This window comes from Callithrix jacchus, chromosome 17 (assembly GCF_049354715.1).
Source record: "Callithrix jacchus isolate 240 chromosome 17, calJac240_pri, whole genome shotgun sequence".
NCBI lineage: Eukaryota > Metazoa > Chordata > Mammalia > Primates > Cebidae > Callithrix > Callithrix jacchus.
In genome coordinates, this window is record NC_133518.1 from 79243337 (window position 1) to 79265143 (window position 21807).

The 21807-nt window shown below is 39.5% G+C and overlaps 1 protein-coding gene across 19 annotated transcripts in view; it reads right to left on the bottom strand.

Moving 5' to 3' along the window:
- The window catches only part of ULK4 (unc-51 like kinase 4), a 677547-nt gene that overhangs the window by 199739 nt on the left and 456001 nt on the right, over nucleotides 1-21807 (bottom strand). For 15 of the 19 annotated variants that reach the window (XR_013528778.1, XR_013528777.1, XM_078354734.1 and 12 more), the window contains one exon: nucleotides 1917-2083. The exons of the other annotated variants lie outside the window; for them this stretch is intronic. Coding sequence is in view for 13 of the 15 variants with exons in the window: in XM_078354734.1 (XP_078210860.1) it covers nucleotides 1917-2083 (167 nt within the window). In the remaining 2 variants the exon portion in view is untranslated. The remainder of the gene's footprint in view (nucleotides 1-1916; nucleotides 2084-21807) is intronic. 19 annotated transcript variants of the gene reach the window in all.

The window sequence follows — 21807 nt, forward strand, 5'->3', positions numbered from 1 at the left end:
CTCCTTCATATTGACACATCAAAGTCGGTGGTCAAAGCCAAAAGCAACACACAGCAGATAGTATGAGGGATGATTTAGAGAGAGGACAGCAGTGAAATGTACAGTGCTGTTGAAGACTATGAAAACAGAAAGAGCGGTCCACCAGGAAAATGGAAAGTTGGAAACAGAAAATTCAATTAATACAAAAATACTGTGTATTAAGAGGTTTGCTTTTAAAACATCCCTAAATATCTACCTCATCTCTTGCAGTAAAAAAAAGAATTTCTGGCCGGGAGCGGTGGCTCAAGCCTGTAATCCCAGCACTTTGGGAGGCCGAGATGGATGGATCACGAGGTCGAGAGATCGAGACCATCCTGGTCAACATGGTGAAACCCCGTCTCTACTAAAAATACAAAAAATTTAGCTGGGCACGGTAGTGCGTGCCTGTAATCCCAGCTACTCGGGAGGCTGAGGCAGGAGAATTGCCTGAACCCAGGAGGCGGAGGTTGCGGTGAGCCGAGATCGCGCCTTTGCACTCCAGCCTGGGCGACAAGAGCGAAACTCCGTCTCAAAAAAAAAAAAAAAAAAAAGAATTTATATTGTTCTGAAAATTTTTAACTTCTGATCCTTTTTTTTTTTTCTGGTCTACAGTTTACAAGACAGTCTTTTACAGATTATCATCAGGCATCCTGCAAGAAAGCTACCAACTACGTCTCAAAGGGTTACAGAATCAACGACTATGGAAACCCAAATAACAGTATTCTCTGAAGAGAAACTTACCAGAGGAGACAGGAAAGGAGAAATATGCCATTCCGGATTATTTAAGTATTCAACAGTGCTTTGCTATTAATTTGGAATTATTATAAATGAGGAAATAAAAGCCACCAGGTAATTCAAAGACAATGGCGTTTTAATTAGTCTACTGGCTTTACAGTTTGGGTTAAACACTTGGTAACTAACAATATTTGTTGAGGGGATCTTGGAATGGTTTCTTAAATCATGTGAGACAAGCTCAACACTTGAGCAGCTTAGCTGTGGATAAAAGCTGTCATTCGTCATAACCATGAACAACAGACTATCCAAGGGTCTGGGATTTATTCTTGGCTCTGCCACGTGACTTGGCAAAGTATGAAAACAGTTTGGTTTCAACTTTAGCTTCTGCATCTATCCAAGCTAGGACGCTGCCATCTGATAGACATCTCTTGCCAATTGTATTGGGATTTTAAATACAACAATAAATTCACATTGGCCCTGTCACTTTCACTTGATCTAAATATCAGCTGAGTCAATTGGTTAGAGCATTAACTGAAACAGGCACAGGAAGGTGCTCTGTAAAACCACACCTCCTTCCTGCCTTAGAGCACGATGCTAAGTAAATACAGATGACAGTTCATGGCTAACTGGCTTTTTCCGTAGCCACTGAGTACAGCTCTAGTCCTCAGGACCATCTCACAATTCCACGGTCTCAGTCATAAGGGAAAGCAAGTCAGCTTATGAGTTACGTAAGTATGTCTATGTACCTACAAACACACATACACGAGTATGTACATAAACCCCAATCCATTATTCCTAGAAAGCTGACCTGCCCTGCAGAAGGGGAACTGGAGAGCCACGTCGGGACGTGAACGGCTGCACACGGCTTGGCTAACCTCGGGTGTGCCTAAGGGAAATGCTCTCCTGGGTCAGGAGTGCTTTCCCACCTAATGCTCGCTAAGTCTTCGCTTAGCAGGCCTCTCCTTCTTTCCCTGAAGATTCTGACCAAATTCTCTGTTCTTGACGTTGGTCACCCAAAGACGACTGTTTGGAAGACACTCTCCACAGAGTGATGTGTTCTTTAAAATAAGTAAAAATACATTAAAAGAAGATGAAGAATAGAATGAAAGGGAAGCATGGCATGGCGTAGGGCTGCTCCAGACACAGGAAAACGGATTCTCTACCTGCAAAGCCAACCTCACAATCCCGGAGGTATAGGTCAGCATGCTGTGCAAAATTTCCAGCAGGGAGAAGAGCAGTGCCGCTGCCATCTCGTTGTTGGTTTTATTGTCCACATCTAAGCACAGTGTGGCAGTTTCAGTGAGTAGGTTACAGATGTGACTGACAAGTCCTGAGGGTAAAAAAGAAAAAGAAAAAAAAAACTCATCATAAAGTACAGAAATGTGTCCTATGAACCAAACAGAGAGGCACTCTGGCTCTATGCTGAATAAACCCTAGGCAGTACTTCAACCGTGCCAGATCCACTGAGGAAAGCTGTTGAAAATACAGGTTTCCAGGCCTCACTCCCAGAGAGTCTGCTAAGCAGTCGGGGATAGGGCTTAAGAAAGTACCCGTTAGAGAAGTTCCCCCACGTGATCTCAATGCAGACGTTCCAAACCACAGCCTGAGAAACACCGTCTTGCATGGGCCGGCTTCACGGGGTCTGAGGACTGACAAGAGCTGCCCCAGATTCTCGTTTGAAGGCAGTCTTCCGTGCATGACCAAGGACCACAGTGGACCCAGGGGCCTGGCCTATCAGTGGCTCTACTAGCAACTGCGTGGTCTCAACAATGCAGCTCAAAAATCTAAGATTCGGTATAATTTTCAGAAATGTGAAATTTAGAAATCACCAGGTGCCGTTCCTTTGTCTCTGCAACCCTCGTATTAACAGTATGGCTGGTCTTCACCAAAGTTTAGTCTGACACAGTCCATTACGACAAATACATTTGCACATTTCGGTGGTGTTGTTCACATTTAAATTGACATTTTTATGCTGTCGTATAGCGTTAGCCTCTGAATTCACAAACGTGAAATAATGTTATCACCTAAATGATAAGCGGGAACCTTGGCACCAGCAGAGCATCATAAATTCGATGTTCCTTTAAAAAAAAAAGTGAATTTTCAAAGATAAACATTTTATACGAGCAGATGGGGAAAAGCGCAGTGAGGAAGCCTCGTGTGTCTGATGCGTATTAAAAGCTGTATTTTATTGGACCTGCAATCTACTTGTCCCTAGTCCAGACCAGCAACTGAATGGAAGCTCAGCTGCGCACAGCCACACGGGTTTCGGTATCTGTTCCACGCAGTGCACCTTGTCACTTCCAGCAGAACAATCCAGTCCTCCTGACAAATGCAAAATTCTCATCAAATTGTTATCAGACTGCAAAAGTGAACTAATTTCATCACTACAAGCAGAGACACACCAAAAAGATACACATCATTCAAAGTTATACTCCCTGTGGCAAAAAAAAGGTATAAATCTCACACAACTGCTAAGACGCTTATAAAAACAAAAACAAAACCGAGTTTCAAGGCTGAAAAGAAACACACTTGAAAGTACAATGAGTTACTGTCAAAATTTCCTTATCAAATGACAAGGTCTGATAACCCACATCATCAATGGTACATAGCGCAGCAAAGCAATTATTACAGCGTGTGCACTGCACCAGCAGGCATTCTCCTCAGAGTTACAATGCATCACCCGTGCAGGCTATGAATCAGCACTTGGCATCTGGGAGCCGTGGACAGAGCAGAAGGGCTTGAAAACATAGTATCTGCTAAACATTTGCTGCAAGAGAACAGGTTTTTCATTTGGGGTCCCTGATGACTTTGTGACATGTCACGGAGATGGTCAAAGGTAAAGGGGCTGAGTACCGGTGGCGTTCAGCGCTGTGAGCAGCAGAGAAAGCTATGGTTCTTTAAGAAGCAGAGGTGGCCATTCTAACTGGCGTGAGATGGTATCTCAATGTGGTTTTGATTTGCATCTCTCTGATGATCATTAAAAAATCTGGAGACAACAGATGCTGGAGAGGATGTGGAGAAAAAGGAACACTTTTACACTGTTGGTGGGAGTGTAAATTAGTTCAACCATTGTGGAAGACAGTGTGGCGATTCCTCAAGGCCTTAGAAATAGAAATTCCATTTGACCCAGCAATCCCAGTACTGGGCATATATCCAAAAGACTATAAATCGTTCTACTATAAGGACACATGTACACGAATGTTCATTGCAGCACTGTTTACAATAGCAAAGACCTGGAATCAACCCAAATGCCCACTGATAATAGACTGGATTGGAAAAATGTGGCACATATACACCATGGAATATTATGCAGCAATCAGAAATGATGAGTTTGTGTCGTTTGTAGGGACGTGGATGAATCTGGAGAACGTCATCCTCAGCAAACTGACACAAGAACAGAAAATGAAACACCGCATATTCTCACTCATAGGCGGGTGATGAAAAATGAGAACACATGGACACAGAAAGGGGAGTACTAAACACTGGGGTCTATTGGGGGGAAAAGGGGAGGGCCAGTGGGAGGGGGAGGTGGGGAGGGATAGCCTGGGGAGAAATGCCAAATGTGGGTGAAGGGGAGAAGGAAAGAAAAGCACACTGCCATGTGTGTTCCTACGCAACTATCTTACATGCTCTGCTCATGTACCCCAAAACCTAAAATCCAATAAAAAATTAAAAAAAAAAAAAAAAAAAAAAAGAAGCAGAGGTGGGCCCCGGAGCACCCATCTCATCTACATACTGCTTACTTCAGAGTAAACAGCTGGTGGGTGTCAATGTTCTTCTTGATCTTCCTTCAGTCTTCAAGGAAGGAGTGCAAAGAATGAATGCAATTAAATCCCTGCTGGGACAGAGAGTATGTCTAGTCTGCTGTGTAAAAGCAGGCAACAAATGCCAAGCTCTGGCTTTACACACTGGAGTCACCAGCACCCAAGGGAAGGTTCTCAGATAAGACTAGAAATGAAGTATGAGATAAAAATATTTCTCCACAGCAGTGATAATGCCAGCAAAACCCATTAATACGATTGATAGGAAGCTGATCTCGGCCAGATTTTCAGAGTTCTTCATAGCCAGAACTTTCACTTCAGGGTCAAAATGCATGTTTTTGATGTTTAAATTTTTTTATTAAAACAAGGAAAGTCATGAGACTGTTCAGAAAAATAAACTTTCATTACCCTTTTCATCTATATCAACATTTTGACTATTTTATCTGTCTTGAAGCATTTTAAAGTGAATGCCAGACATCTTATCTCTCCTGTAAATACTTACGTATAACAGATACTTTTTTTTAACTATAATAAAATTGCCACTTTAAAAATTAATGTATTTCTAATATATTCCTCAACTGTCTCAAAACTACATTTTTTTTTTTTAACAATGAGTTTGTCTAAATCAGGATGCAAACCAGCTCCATAAATTCCACTTGGTCATGGACCTTAAGTCTCCTCTAATTTCTACTCACATTTTTAATCCCATGTATTTGCTGGATAAATTAGAAGAGTTTTCTTCTGGATTTTCTCATGGAATTGTTCCTATACCCCTACATGTCCTATAAATTGGTAGCTGCACCTAGAGACTTGATTTCATTCAGGCTCGATTCCTGTGGATGGACTCCTTGGATTTCCTGTTGCATCTTGTCCAGAAAGATACACCATTTGTCTTAGTGAAGTTAAAACTGATCCATGGACTGCAGGGTTGTTATTTTGAAAAGGAAAAGCAAGATAAATGTGTATTATTTCCTGTCATTTACCGGTTTTCAGAAGAACGATTCTGGAGTGTTAGCAACTACCACAGATAAGCAAGGTGGGAAGTGGGTACGGTAGAGGAAGACAGACACGGCCAAGGTGACAAAAGCAGTCATTCTGTAGCATCATTGTGGACATAATGGATTTGTAAACAATATGTATTACGGGTTCCAATGGATTTCAACTATTATTCATGAGTATGCTCAATATGTCCTATTTTTGGCCACTAAGAGGCCCCTGAAAGTATCCTTGTTTCTGCCATAGCAATGTGACTTGAGTTCATATTGTAGAATTCCTGTCTCTGACTGGACATTAAACACTTCTCCAAGAAGCCTGGTTTGGCTCAATGAGAATCTGTATTTAGAGGCCATGGTCTCAGCACTCGGGATGTTCACTGCTACTGGGTCACTGACTCAGTAAACGGAGAGCTATCTCTTTAAGAAAAATGAGTTCAGGCAGATATCTCTAATGGCAGAGTGCAGAAACAGACCCACAATTACACAGTCAAGTGAATTTCAACCAGAAACTCTTCAGAAAAAAAGAAATCCTTTTCAACAAAAGGATGAGGAAAAGCTAAGTATCCAAATCGGGGGGAGGGGGGGAAGAGAGATACCTGACCACCACCTCACACAATATACAAAAACTAATTTCAGATGAATGACAGATCTAAATATATAAGCTAAAAATATACAGGTTATAGGAGTAAACATAAGAAAAGATCTTTGTGGCAAGATTTCTTAGGATTCCCAAATATCTGGTCTTTAAAAAAATCAGTGAGACTTCATTAAAAATTAAAGCTTTTGCAAATCAGAAGAAACTATTAAGAAATAAATAAGAAAACCAAAGGCTAGGTGAAAATACACACTCTTTCTTTCTGTATAAGTGTATATATATATGTGTGTATCCAAAAACCTATATCCAAAATATACAAACAACTCCCACAACTCATTAAAAAAAATCAAATTTTTAAAAAATGGGTAATATATGTGAAGAGCCAGTTCACAAAATATGTAATAGTCAATAAGTATATGAAAAGTGTTCACTATCACTATCATCAGGAAATGCAAATTAAAATCATAATGGGATATCGCCACACATACATATAAATAATTATAATCTAAAAAACCAATACCAAACGTTAGCAATGATGCACAGCAACCAGGACTCACATATATTACTGATAAAAAACCGTTGGCATTTTTATTTTTAATAAATTTACATATACTTTACCATATTATCCAGAAATCCTACTCCAAGGGATTTATCCAAGTAAAATGAATACATATATCCACATAAAGATTCATTAGAGCCTTATTCAAAATAGCCCCAAACTATGGCCGGGTGTGGTGGCTCACACCCGTAATCCTAGCACTTTGGGAAGCCAAGGTGGGCTGATCACTTGAGGCCAGGAGGTCAAGACCAGCCTGGGCAACATGGTGAAACCCCATTTCTACTAAAAAGACAAAAAATTAGCTGGGCATGGTGGCTCAAACCCGTAATCCCAGCACTTTGGGAAGCCAAGGTGGGCTGATCACTTGAGGTCAGGAGTTGGAGACCAGCCTGGCCAACATGGTGAAACCCCATCTCTACTAAAAAGACACAAAATTAGCTGGGCGTGGTGGCACACACCTGTAATCCCAGCTACTCAAGAGGCTGAGGCAGGAAAATTGCTTGAACCCTGGAGGCAGAAGTTATAGCCAAGAGGTATAGGTAATGGCCAAGATCGTGCCACTGCATTCCAGGCTGGGTGACAGGGTGTGACTGTCACAGACAAAAAGTCCCAAATTAGAAACAGCCCAGGTATCCCTCAACAGGAGACTAAACAAATTGAGATATAATCATACAATGAAATATTACTCTGCAGCTAAAAACCTCAAACACTGAACTTTAAAAGAACATAGACGGATCTCAAAAAAAAAAAAAATGCTGAGAGATAAATTCCAAAAATTAAAGAATTCTATGAAGTTAAGTTGTCTGAACATATTTTTTTAAGGCTCTAAAGAAAACTTGTCTCTATTCACTGGGATCAGAAGTTATTTCTAGGAGAGGGGAAGATGGAATTTTCTAGGGTTACAGAAATGGTCTATATTTTCATGGGGTGTTGGTTACAGCAGTACATGCATTTTTCAAAACAAATGTAAGATTTGTACCTTTTACTGAATATAAAATATACTTGAATTAGAAAACACAGAGCTAAGAAAAAAACAAGATGAGACAAACTAGAGGAACGCGTGAGGAAGATAAATAAAACAGTCTGTGCTGTTAATAGCAGAATTTACTGAGCATTTGCTCTGTTCCTGGCACTATGTTCTCACTGGAAGAAACGGGGGAGTGAGTTTCCAGGTAATTTTAGGTTAATTTTTTTTTTTTGAGACGGAGTTTCGCTCTTGTTACCCAGGCTGGAGTGCAATGGCACGATCTCAGCTCACCGCAACCTCCACCTCCTGGGTTCAGGCAATTCTCCTGCCTAGGTTAACTTTTAAGATACACTGAATTTGATATAACAAGGGGGCATCAAAAGAGCCAATGTCCAAGGAGATTAAGCCCTGAAAACAGTTAAAACTGGAAAAACAAAAAAACAAACAAACAAAAAAAATGTGAGCAAAAAAGCAAAATATGATCCAAGAGAACAGAAAATTTCCCAAAGGACACTCAGCGTTAGAAAGAAACAGAGTCAAAGACTTGGGGTTGAATAAGTCCCAGACAAGGGCAAGGATTTACAGAGGAAATAAAGGCAAAGGCACTAATATAATAGAGTAGGAATCAGGACAATATGAAGTGATGGATATCAAGGAATAACTAGAATTAAAAAGAAAATGGGTGTCAGGAACGCCTAGTTGGATGTCTTCAAAATGGAAGAATAGGTCAACTTAGGCTTCACCATGCTCCACAGAAAGTTCTATCAACAACTATCCAGATATGAACACTTCGGCAAAATCCTCTAGAACTGAGGTCACCTGTGTGGCTTATGGGACTTTTCCCACATGAAAAGGGTAGGAGAAAGGGACTTATTTTGGCTATGCCACCCTTCCTCCTCCCAGAGGTCAGCATAGTGCCACAGAGAGAGGATACTCCAGAGACTGGGGTTTCTACAGAGGAAAAAGAAAACCAGAGGACGACGACCATCTTCCCTAGCATTCTGTGACACTTTCCAGAAAGCCCACTCCTATCCTACCTCACAGGGAACACAGGAGAAAATGGTACCACCAGACCAACTGGGATTAGGCAGAAGCAAAGAAAAGAGGTGGAGTTCAAGCAAACAGGACACAGATATGGTGTTAGCTTTGTGTACCTGTCAGCAGCAGTGCCCAATCAGTTGATAATCCATCTGACTTGAAAAGCTGAGCCAGTCTTTGCAGAAGTGATCCACAGTTCTACCTAGCTTAAATCCCTACACAGCCAGCCTCCAGGACCAGCATCACACCGTGCATCCAGGGAGAAAGGCAATCATCACAGCAAATCCACAAAGAGCACGGGCTCTATCTGACACACCCAGGAGTTTAAACAGCACTCAGTCCAGCTTCATGGCTCACCTCAAGAGCCTGCGTGGACAGAGAGACAAAACTCAACTGAGCATTTCTAATGAACACAGCAGCTGCTCCCATCTATTCCAAACAGCATCCTAATCACAGCCTTTCCTGCAACCCTGTTGAACTGCTGAACTCAAACAGTAAAACTACCCAGAGAATATAACCCTGTGGCTCAGCCCAATCACAGGCCACTGTATTGCCAGAGATCAACCAGCTGTTTTCACTGAATAGAAAAGCCCAGCCAACTGCCTCATCGAAATTGAAAGCAAAGGCAGTGTCCCAGCCATCTAGAGAGCCCAAAACAAACTCTGCCTGCCCATGGCCATTAAAGTTGGCCTATCTGCAATAAAAGCTAAATGAAATAGTAAAGGTCTATCCCTGCCAAACAAACAAAACACCCTAACAACCTAAAAACATGGCTATCTCCTCAACTGCACAAATACCAATGCAAGAATAAGAATAACAAAGAATCAGGAAATTGTAATATCCCCAAAAGAAAATAACAAAGCTCCAAATATAGACCCTAAGGAAAGGGTCAAATTTTATAAACAGAAATACTAGAGACAATACTAAACTAAAAAGTGCAAACAAAAAGCTTCAATATTAGTCTCCCTCAAACTGATGAATCAGTCAACTCGAAAATAAAACATCTGAAATCATCCAATCAGAACTGCAAATAAATAAATAAGAGTGAATAAAGCCTACAGGGAGTATAGAATATCATTAAGAGACCTAACCTATGTATAAGAGGAATTCAAGAAGGAATAAAAGAGAAAAAAAATCCAGAAAGCACTTTTAAAAGAAATAATGGCTGAAAACTTTTTTAAATTTAGGGGCAGATGCTAATCTTCAGGTAGAGGAAGCACAGAGGTCTTCAATCAAAGTAAACCTAAAGAAGAGTTTACCAGGACACATAATCAAATTATGAAAACTCAAAGATGAAGAAAAAATGCAGAGAGCAACAATAAACATTAATCCAAGCGAGTTCCAATACAACTCTCAGCAGATTTCTTAACAGAATTTCTGCAGGGCAGGAGACAGGGGGATGATTTATTCCAAGTGCTGAAGGAAAAAATGCTGTCAAACAAGAATACTTTACCCAACAAAAGCTGCCTTTCCAAAACAAGAGATAAACTTCCCAGACAAACAAATGCTTAGGGAATTCACCACTACTAGATCTGCCTTATCTGACTGGCTACAGGGAGTTCTTTAAGTTAGAACAAAAAACCACTAATTAATAACACAAAAATCACAAAACTCAATGGTATAAGCAATACAAAGCCATATTTAGGATACTTTAGAACTCTAATGGTGGCACATAAAGCAGTTTTACTCCTGGTATGAGAGTTCCAGGGAAAAAACTAATAATAACTATAGCTAAAATAAATTGTTAAGAAATGCATATTATAAAATGATGTAAATTCTAGTATCAAAAACGTGACATAGGGGCAATAAAAGTGTAAAGTTAAGAGGTTATTGGCTTGAAACAGACTGTTATAAGATGTTCTATGTAAGCCTCATGGTAATAACAAAATAAAAATAGATATAGACACACAAAACAAAAATAGAAAAGACTGAAAGCATATCACTATAGAAAACCATCAAACTGCAGAGGAAGGCAAGAGAGGAAGAAAGAAACAAAACAACTAATAAAATGACAGAAGGTCTCACCTATCAATAATTACCTTGAATGTAAGTGAATTAAATTCTCCAACAAAAAGACACAGTAACAGAATGATTTAAACAAACAAAAAAACAAAACAAAAACCAAAAGACAAGACCCAACTATAAGCTGCCTATAAGATACTCACCTCACTTTTAAGGACACATACAAACTGAAACTAAGAAAGTGGGAAGATAGTTCATGCAAAGGGAAACCGAAAGAGGGCAGGGATACTTATATTTATATAATACAAAACAGACTTTAAACCAAAATTACAGAAAGAAACAATGAAAAATGTCATATAATAATAAAAGGGTCAATTCAACAAGAGACTATAACAACTGTAAACATATATGCACCCAACATCAGAGCACCTAAATATATAAAGCAAATACTAAAAGATCTAAAGGGAGAGAGAGACTGCAATACATAGTAAGGGACTTATCCAACTTACAGCAATGGACAAATTATCCATTTATAATTATCCAGACAGAAAATTAATAAGAAAACACAGGACTTGAACAACACTTCAGAATGAACTAACAGACACATGCGGAACATTCCATTCAACAACATTCTTCTCAAGCACACATGGAACATTCTTCAGGATAGATTACATGTGAGGAAAAAGTCTTGACAAGTCCTCATCAGTATTCACAAATTTAAGAAGACTGACATAACAGCCTTTACCAACTAGAAAGGTATGAAACTGAAAAATCAACAACAGGAGTAATTTTGGAAAATTGACAAACACATGAAAAACAACACATTCCCGAACAAACAATGAGTTAATGTTGTTTGTTCCTAAACAGGAAATTTAAAAACAAATTGAGACAAATTAAAATGGAGATAAAAAATGCTAAGACTTTTGGGATACAGCAAAAACAGTTCTACAAAAAAAGTTTATTGCAATAAGTGCCTATATCAAAAAAGAAAGATCTCAAATCAAAAAACTTAATATTATGCCTCAAAAAAGAAACAAAAGAACAAGCTAAGCTCAATTTTAGCAGAAAAATATCAGCAGAAAACAATGAAACAAAACTAGAAAAGCAATATTATGTAAACTAAAACTTGTGGGTTTTTTGAAAAATATAAAAATAAAAATCGAGAAACCTTTAACTAGACTAAGCAAAAAAAGAGATGACTCAAATAAAATCAAAAATGAAAGAGAAGACATTAAACAGAAATATAAAGAAATCATAAAAGACTACTATAAACAATTAAATGCCAAAAAATTGAATAACTGAGAAGAAAGAATGTATTCCTAAACACATATAACCTATTAAGACTAAATCATGAAGAAAAAAAAAATTGGGGCCAGGCATGGTGGTTCATGCCTGTAATCCCAGCACTTTGGGAGGCAAAGGCAGGAGGATCACCTGAGATCAGGAGTTCTAGACCAGCTTGGCCAACATGATAAAACCCTATCTCTAATAAAAATATAAAAATGTACCAGGTCTGGTGGTACATGCCTGTAATAGCATCTACTGTGGATGATGAAGCAAGAGAATCACTTGAACCCAGGAAGCAAAGGTTGCAATGATCAGATTTCATATCACTGTACTCCAGTCTAAGTGACAGAGTGAGACTCTGTCAGAAAAAAAAAAAAATCTGAACAGATCAAAAGAAGATGGAAAAAATAATGAAAAGTCTTTTGTCAAAGAAAAGCCCAGGACCTAATGGCTTCAGTGTTAAATTCCACCAGACTTTTAAAGAAAACCTAACACAAATCCTTCACAAACTCTTCCAAAAAATAAAAGAGGAAATGATCCTTCCAAACTGTTTTTATAAACCCAGCATTACCCTCATACCAAAGCCAGACAAGGATATCATAAGAATAGAAACTCAGAGGCCAATGTCTTTGATAAACACAGATGTAAAAATACTCAATAAAATACTAATAAACTGAATTCAGTAATACATTAAAAGAATCATTCACTATGAGATTTTTCTCTGGCATGTAAGGATGGTTCAATATATGCAAATAAATATATCAAATAAGAACAAAGGAAAAAATTATATAATCAACAGATGCATAGAAATAATTCTACATCCTTTGCCTACATTTTGCTGGGGTTGTTTTTTTCTTATAAGTTTGTTTAAGTTCTTTGCAGACTGAACATTAGCCCTTTGTCAGATGCTGACCACAAAAATTTTTTCCCATTCTGTTGGTTGCCGGTTCCCTCTAATGACAGTTTCCTTTGTTGTGCAGAAGCTCTTAATTACATTCCAGAAGACATTTATGCAGCCAACAAACATATGAAAAAATGTTCATCATCACTGTTCATCAGAGAAATGCAAATCAAAACCACATTGAGATACCATCTCATGCCAATTAGAATTGTGATCATTAAAAAATCTGGAGACTACAGATGCTGGAGAGGATGTGGAGAAATAGGAACGTTTTAACATAGTTGGTGGGAGTGCAAATTAGTTCAACCACTGTGGAGGACAGTGTGGCAATTCCTCAAGGATCTAGAACTAGAAATACCATTTGACCCAGCAATCTCATTACTGGGTATATACCCAAAGGATTACATCATTCTATTATAAAGACACATGCGCATGTATGTTCACTGTGGCACTGTTTACAATAGCAAAGACTTGGAACCAACCCAAATGCCCATCAGTGATAGACTGGATAAAGAAAATGTGGCACATATACACCATGGAATACTATGCAGCCATAAAAAGGGATGAGTTCATATCCTTTGCAGGGACATGGATGAAGCTAGAAACCATCAATCTCATCAAACTGACACAAGAACAGAAAACCAAACACTGCATGTCCTCAATCATAAGTGGTTGCTGAATGACAAGAACACTTGGACACAGGGAGGGGAACGTCACACAACAGGGCCTGTTGCAGGGTGGGGGAGCTAGGGGGTGCGGGGTTAGGGAGGGATAACATTTGGAGAAATACCTAATGTAGACAATGGGATGATGGATGCAGCAAACCACCATGGCATGTGTATACCTATGTTACAATCCTGCACGATCTGCACATGTACCCCAGAACTTAAAGTATAATAAAAAATAAAAATAAAAATAAATAAATTTTGACAAAACTCAACATCTTTTCATGATTAAAAACTCTCAACAAACCAATGTACCTCAACACAATAAAGGACATAGATGATAAGCATAGGTAGCGTTATAGTCAATGATGAAAAAGTAAAACATTTTCCTCTAATATCCAGAAGAACACAAGGATGCCCACTCTTGCCACTTATATTGAACACAGTATTGGAAGACCTTACCAGAGTAATTAGGCAAAAGAAAAAAAAAGCATCCAAATAAAAAAGGAAGAAATGGAATTGTTGCTGTTTCTCAACAATGCAATCTTGTATATGGAAAACCCTAAAGATTCCACCACAAAATTGCTAGAAGTAATAAATACAGGCCAGGCACAGTGGCATACACCTGTAATCCCAACAATTTGGGAGGCCAAGGTGGGGGGATCATTTGAGGTCAGGAGTTCAAGAACAGCCTGTCCAACACAGTGAAACCCCGTTTCTACTAAAAATACAAAAATTAGCCAGGTGTGATGGTGGTGTCTGTAATCCCAGCTACACAGGAGGCTGAAGTAAAAGAATCGCTTGAACCAGATAGGTGGAGGTTGCAGTGAGCTAAGATTGTGCCACTGAACTCCAGGCTGAGCAACAGAGTGAGGTTCTGTTTCAAAAAAAGAAAAGAAAACCTAATATAGGGATATTTATTTAAAAAAAAAACTGATAACTAAGTTTCAGGGTACAAAATCAACACAAAAAAAGCAGTAGTGTTTCTATATACTAACAACAAACTTTCTAAAAAAAAAAAGAAATTTAAAAAAATCTCATTTACAATAGTTGTAAAAATACTCAGAAATAAATTTAAGATAGTCAAAGAACTGTACCAGGAAAACTATAGAAAATTAAAAAGAAGTGAACAAAGAAATGAATAAACAGAAAATTGTCCCGTGTTCATGGATTGGAGGAATTGATATTGTTAAAATAGTGATTCTGCCTAAAGCAATCAACAGATTCAATATAGCAATCCCTCATAAAATTTCAAAGGCATTCTTCATAAAAATAGTCAAAACAACTGTAAAATTCAAATGAAACCACAAAATAAATTCATATGGAGCCCCTAAATGGCCAAGGCAATATTAAACAAAAAGAACAAAGCTAGAGATGTCACACTTCCTAATCTTTTTTCTTTTTTTTTTTTTTTTTTTGAGACAGATTCTCACACTGCCACCCAGGCTGAAGGGCAGTGACATGATCTCAGCTCACTGCAATCTTTACCTCCTGGATTCAAGCAATTCTCCTGTCTCAGCCTCCCGAGTAGCTGGGACTACAGGTGTGCAGCACCATACCTAATTTTTTTTTTTGTATTTTTAGTAGAGATGGGGTTTCACCATGTTGGCCAGGATGGTTTCGATCTCTTGACCTAGTGATCCACCTGCCTTGGACCTCCCAAAGTGCTGGGATTACAGGCATGAGCCACCATGCCTGGCCCCACACTTCCTAATTTTAATATATACTACAAAGTAATAGTAACTAAAAAGCATGGTACTGGTATAAAAATAGAATAGACAGGCACTGGCAAGATGGCAGAAGAGGAACAGCTCTGGTCTGCAGCTCCAAGTGAGATTGACACAGAAGGTGGATGATTTCTGCGTTTCAAACTGAGGTACCTGGTTCATCTCACTGGGACAGGTTGGACAGTGGGTGCAGCCCACAGAAGGCGAGCCAAAGAAGGATGGGGTGTCACCTCACCCAGGAAGCACAAGGAATCAGCAGTTTCTCTCCCCTAGCCAAGGAAAGCTGTGAGAGACTGTACCAGGGAGAAAGGTGCATTCCGGCCCAGGTACTGCACTTTCCCTGTGGTCTTCAGAACTGGCAGACCAAGAAATTCCCTCTGTAGCCCACACCACCAGGGTCCTGGGTTTCAAGTGCAAAACTGGGTGGCTATTTGGGCAGACACCAAGCTAGCAGCAGCAGGTTTTTTTTTTTTCCCCCATACCCCAGTGGCACCTGAATTGCCAGCAAGAAAGAACCTTTCACTCCTCTAGAAAGGGGACTGAAGCCAGGGAGCCAAGTGGTCTGGCTTGGGGGTGGGGGTCGCACCGCCATGGAGCCCAGCAAGCTAAGATGCACTGATTTGAAATTCTCACTACCAGGACAGCAGTCTGAGGTAGACCTGGGACACTCAAGCTTGGTGGGTGGAGGGGTGTCCACCATTGCTGAGGCTTTAGTAGGCAGTTTTACCCACAGAGTGTAAACCAAGCCACTTGGAAGTTTGAACTGGGCAGAGTCCACTGCAGCTCAGCAAGGCTGTTGCAGCCAGAGTGCCTGTCTAGATTCCTCCTCTCTGGGCAGGCAATCACTGAAAAAAAAAAAAAAAAGGCAGCAATTCCAGTCAAGGACTTAAAGATAAAACCCTTATTTCTCAGGCAAAGAGCACTGGGGGGAAGGGATGGCTGTGGGCACAGCTTCAGCAGATATGAACATCCTGCCCGACAGCTCTCAAGGCAGTAGCTGATCTCCCAGCACAGAGCTTGAGCTCTGATAAGGGACAGATTGCCACCTCAAGTGGGTTCCTGAAACCTGTGTAACCTGATTAGAAGACACCTCCCAGTAGGGGCCAACAGACATCTCATACAGGAGAGCTCTGGCTGGCATCTGTCCAGTTCCTCTCTGAGACTAAGCTTCCAGAGAAAGGAACAGGCAGCCATCTTTGCTGTTCTGCAGCCTCTACCAGTGATTCCCAGGCAACCAGGGTTTGCAGCAGACTCCAGCAAATTCTGGCACACCTGCAGCAGAGGGGCCTGATGGTTAGAAGGAAAACTAACAAACAGAAACAAATAATATGAATATCAACAAAAAGGATGTCTACTCTAAGACCCCAACCAAAGGTCACCAACATCAAAGACCAAAGGCAGATAAATCCATGAAGATGGGAGAAACCAGCACAAAAAGGCTGAAAATTTCAAAAACAAGAATGCCTCTTCTCCTCCAAAGGAACACAACTCCTAGCCAGCAAGGGAGCAAAACTGAACAGAGAATGAATTTGAGTAACTGACAGAAGTAGGTTTCAGAAGCGGGTAACAACAAACTCCTCCGAGCTAAAGGAGCATGTTCTAACCCAATGCAAGGAAGCGAAGAACCTTAAAAAAGGTTAGATGAGATGCTAACTAGAATAACCACTTTACAGAGGAACATAAAAGACCTAATGGAACTGAAAAACACAGCATGAGAACTTCATGAAGCATACACAAGTATCAATAGCCAAATCAATCAAGCAGAAGAAAGGTTATCAGAGAATGAAGATCAACTCAATGCAATAAAGTGAGATGGTAAGATTAAAGAAAAAAACAGTAAAAAGGAAGGAACAACGCCTCCAAGAAATATGGAACCATGTGTAAAGGTCAAAACCACCTTTGATTGATGTACCCGAAAGTGATGGGGAGAATGGAACCAAGTTGACACTCTTCAGAATATTATCCAGGAGAACTTCCCCAACCCGGCAAAGCAGGTCAACATTCAAATTCAGAAAATACAGAGACCACCACAAGATACTCCTCAAGAAGAGCAACCCCAAGACACATAATCATCAGATTCACCAAGGCTTAAATGAAGGAAAAAGTGTTAAGGGCAACCAGAGAGAAAAGTCAGGTTCCCCACAAGGGAAGCCCATCAGACTAAAAGCAGATCTCTCAGCAGAAACCCTACAAGCCAGAAGAGACTAGGGGCCAATATTCAACATCCTTAAAGAAAAGAATTTTCAACCCAGAATTTCATATCCAGACAAACAGTTTCATAAGAGAAGGAAAAATAAAATCCCTTCCAGACAAGCAAATGCTGAAGGATTTTGTCACCACCAGGTCTGTCTTACAAGAGCTCCTGAAGAAAGCACTAAACATGGAGAAGAACAACCAGTACCAGCCACTGCATAAACATACCAAATTGTAATGATCATCGATATTATGAAGAAACTGCATCAACTAAAGGGCAAAATAACCAGCTGGCATCATAATGACAGGATCGAATTTACATATAACAACATTAACCCTAAATGTAAATGGATTAAATGCCCCAATTAAAAGACACAGACTGGCAAGTTGGATAAAGTGTCAAGACCCATCTCACATGCGAAGACACACATAGGCTCAAAATAAAGGGATGGAGGAAGATTTACCAAGCAAATGGAAAGCAAACATAGCAGGGGTTGCAATCCTAGTCTCCAGTAAAACAGACTTTAAACTAACAAAGATTAAAAGAGACAAAGAAAGCCATTACATAATGGTAAAGGGATCAACGCAACAAGAAGAGCTAACTATCCTAGATATATATGCACCCAATACGGAAGCACCCAAATTCATAAAGCAAGTTCTTAGAGACATACAAAGAGACTTAGACTCCCACACAATAATAGTGGGAGACTTTACCATCCCACTGTCAATATTAGACAGATCAATGAGACAGAAAATTAACAAGGATATCCAGGACTTGAACTCAGATCTGGACCAGATGGATGTAACAGATATCTACAGAACTCTCCACCTCAAATCAATAGAATATACGTTATTCTCAGCACTACATCACACTTATTATGAAACTGACCACATAATTGGAAGTAAAACACTCCTCAGCAAATGCAAAAGAATGGAAATCCTAATAGTCTCTCACACTACAGTGCAATCAAATTAGAACTCAGGATTAAGAAACTCACTCAAAACCACACAATGACATGGAAACTGAACAACCTGCTCCTGAATGTTTACTGGGTAAATTACTAAATTAAGGAAGAAATAAACATGTTCTTTGAAACCAGTGAGAACAAAGAGACAAAGTACCAGCATCTCTGGGACACATTTAAAGCTGTGTGCAGAGGGAAATTTATAGCACTAAATGCCCACAAGAGAAAGCAGGAAAAATCTAAAATTGACACCCTAACATCACAATGAAAAGAACTAGAGAAGCAAGAGCAAACAAATTCAAAAGCAAGCAGAAGACAAGAATCAGAACAGAACTGAAGGAGACAGAGACACAAAAAAATCCTTCAAAAAAAAAAAAAATCAATGAATCCAAAGTGGTGGTTTTCTGTTTTATTTCTTGTTTGTTTTTTTTTAGAAAGATCAAAAAAATAGACTGGTAGTGAACTAATAAAGAAGAAAAGAGAAGAATCAAATTGACACAATAAAAAATGATAAAGGGGATATCACCATCAATCCCACAGAAATACAAACTACCATCAGAGAATACTACAAACAACTCTATGTAAATAAACTAGAAAATCTAGAAGAAATGGATAAATTGCTGGACACAGACACCCTCGCAAGACTGAACCAGGAAGAAGTCAGATCCCTGAAAAGACCAACAACAAGTTCTGAAATTGAGGCAGTAATCAACAGCCTACAACCAAAAAATGTCCAGGACCAGATGGATTCATGGCCAAACTCTGCCAGTGGTACATAGAGAAGCTGGTACCATTCCTTCAGAAACTATTCCAAACACAGAAAAAGAGGAACGTTTTCCTAACTCATTTTATGAGGCCAGCATCATCCTGATACCAAAACCTGACAGAGATACAATCAAAAATGAAAATTTTAGGCCAATATCCCTGATGAACATTGATTCGAAAATCCTTGATGAAATACTGGCAAACTGAAACCAGCAGCATATCAAAAAGCTTATCCACCATGATCAAGTCAGCTCATCCATGGAATGCAAGGTTGGTTCAACATACGCAAATCAATAAACATAATCCATCACATAAACAGAAGCAAACGCAAAAATCGCATGATTATCTCAATTGATGCAGAAAAGGCCTTCGATAAAATTCAACACCCCTTTGTGTTAAAAACGCTCAATAAACTAGGTACTGATGGAACGTATCTCAAAATAGTAGGGGCTATTTAGGACAAACCCACAGCCAATATACTGAATGGGCAAAAACTGGAAGCATTCCCTTTGCCAACAGGCACAAGACAGTGATGCCCCCTCTCACTACTCCTATTCAATGTCATACTGAAAGTTCTGGCCAGGGTAATCAGCAAGAAAAAGAAATAAAGGCTACTCAAATAGGAAGAGAGGAAGTAAAAGTGTCTATGTTTGCAGACGACATGACCGTATATTTACAAAACTCCAACATCTCAGCCCCAAACCTCCTTAAGCTGATAAGCGACTTCAGCAAAGTCTCAGGATACAAAGTCAGTGTGCAAACATCACAAGCATTCCTATACACCAATAACAGACAAGCAGAGAGCCCAATCATGAGGGAACTCCCAATCACGACTGCTACAAAGAGAATAAAATACCTAGAAACACAACTTACAAAGGATGTGAAGGACCTCTTCAAGGAGAACTACAAACCACTGCTCAAGGAAATAAGAGAGGACACAAACAGATGGAGAAACAGTCCATGCTAATGGTTAGGAAGAACCAATATCATGAAAATGGCCATACTGCCCAAAGTAATTTATAGATTCAGAGCTATTTCCGTGAATCTGCCATTGACATTCTTCACAGAATTAGAAAAAACGACTTTAAATTTCATATGGAACAACAACAAAAGCCCATATAGCCAAGACAGTCCTAAGCAAAGGGAACAAAGCTGGAAGCATCATGCTGCTTGACTTCAAAGTTCACTACAAGGCTACAGTAACAACAGCAGCATGGTCCTGGTACCAAAACAGAGATATGGACCAACGGAACAGAACAGAGGCCTCGGAAATAACACCACACATCTACAACCATCTAATCTTTGACAATCCTGACAAAAACAAGCAATGGGGAAAGGATTCCCTATTTAATAAATGCTGTTGTGAAAACTGGCTAGCCATATGTGGAAAGCTGAAACTGGATCCCTTCCTTATACCTTATACCAAAATTAACTCAAGATGAATTAAAGATTTAAACATAAGACCTAACACTATAAAAACCTTAGAAGAAAACCTAGGCAACACCATTCAGGACATAGGCATGGACAAAGACTTCATGACTAAAACACCAAAAGCAATGACAACAAAAGCCAAAATAGACAAATGGGATCTAATTAAACTAAAGAGCTTCTGCACAGCAAAAGAATGTATCATCAGAGTGAACAGGCAACCTACAGAATGGGAGAAAAATTTTGCAATCTATTCCTGACAGAGGGCTAATATCCAGAATCTACAAAGAACTTAAATAAATTTACAAGAAAAAAACAACCCCATCAAAATTGGGCAAAGAATATGAACAGATACTTTTCAAAAGAAGACATTTATCAGCCAACAAACGTTTAAAAATGCTCATCACCACTAGTCATTAGAGAAATGCAAATCAAAACCACAGGATACCATCTCATGCCAGTTAGAATGGTGATCATTAAAAGTCAGGAAACAACAGATGCTGGAGAGGATGTGGAGAAAGAGAAACACTTTATACTGTTGGTGGGAGTGTATATTAGTTCAGCCATTGTGGAAGACAGTGTGGCAATTCTTCAAGGATCTAGAATTAGAAATACCATTTGACTCAGCAATCCTGCTACTGGGTATATACCCAAAGGATTACAAATCGTTCTACTATAAAGACACATGTATGCATATGTTTATTGCGTCACTGTTCACAATAACAAAGACTTGGAACCAACCCAAATGTCCAAAAGTGATAGACTGGATAAAGAAAATGTGGTACATATACATCATGGAATACTATGCAGCCATAAAAAAGGATGAGTTCATGTCCTTTGCAGGGACACTGATGAAGCCAGAAACCATCATTCTCATCAAACTAACACAGGAACAGAAAACCAAATATTGCATGTTCTCACTCCTGAGTGGGAGTTGAACAGTGATAACACGTGGACACAGGGAGGGGAACATCACACACCAGGGCCAGTTGGGTGTTGGGGGCTAGGGGAGGGATAGCATTAGGAGAAATACCTAATGTAGACGACGGGTTGATGGGTGCAGCAAACCACCACGGCTCATGTGTACCTAAGTAACAAAGCTGCATGTTCTGCACAGGTATCCCAGAACTTAAAGTATAATTAAAAAACAAAAAACAAATAGAGACACTGACCAGTAGAAGAAAACAGAGAGCCCAGACATGAAACACCAATTGACTCCTGAGAAAGGTATCAAGAACCTTTAATG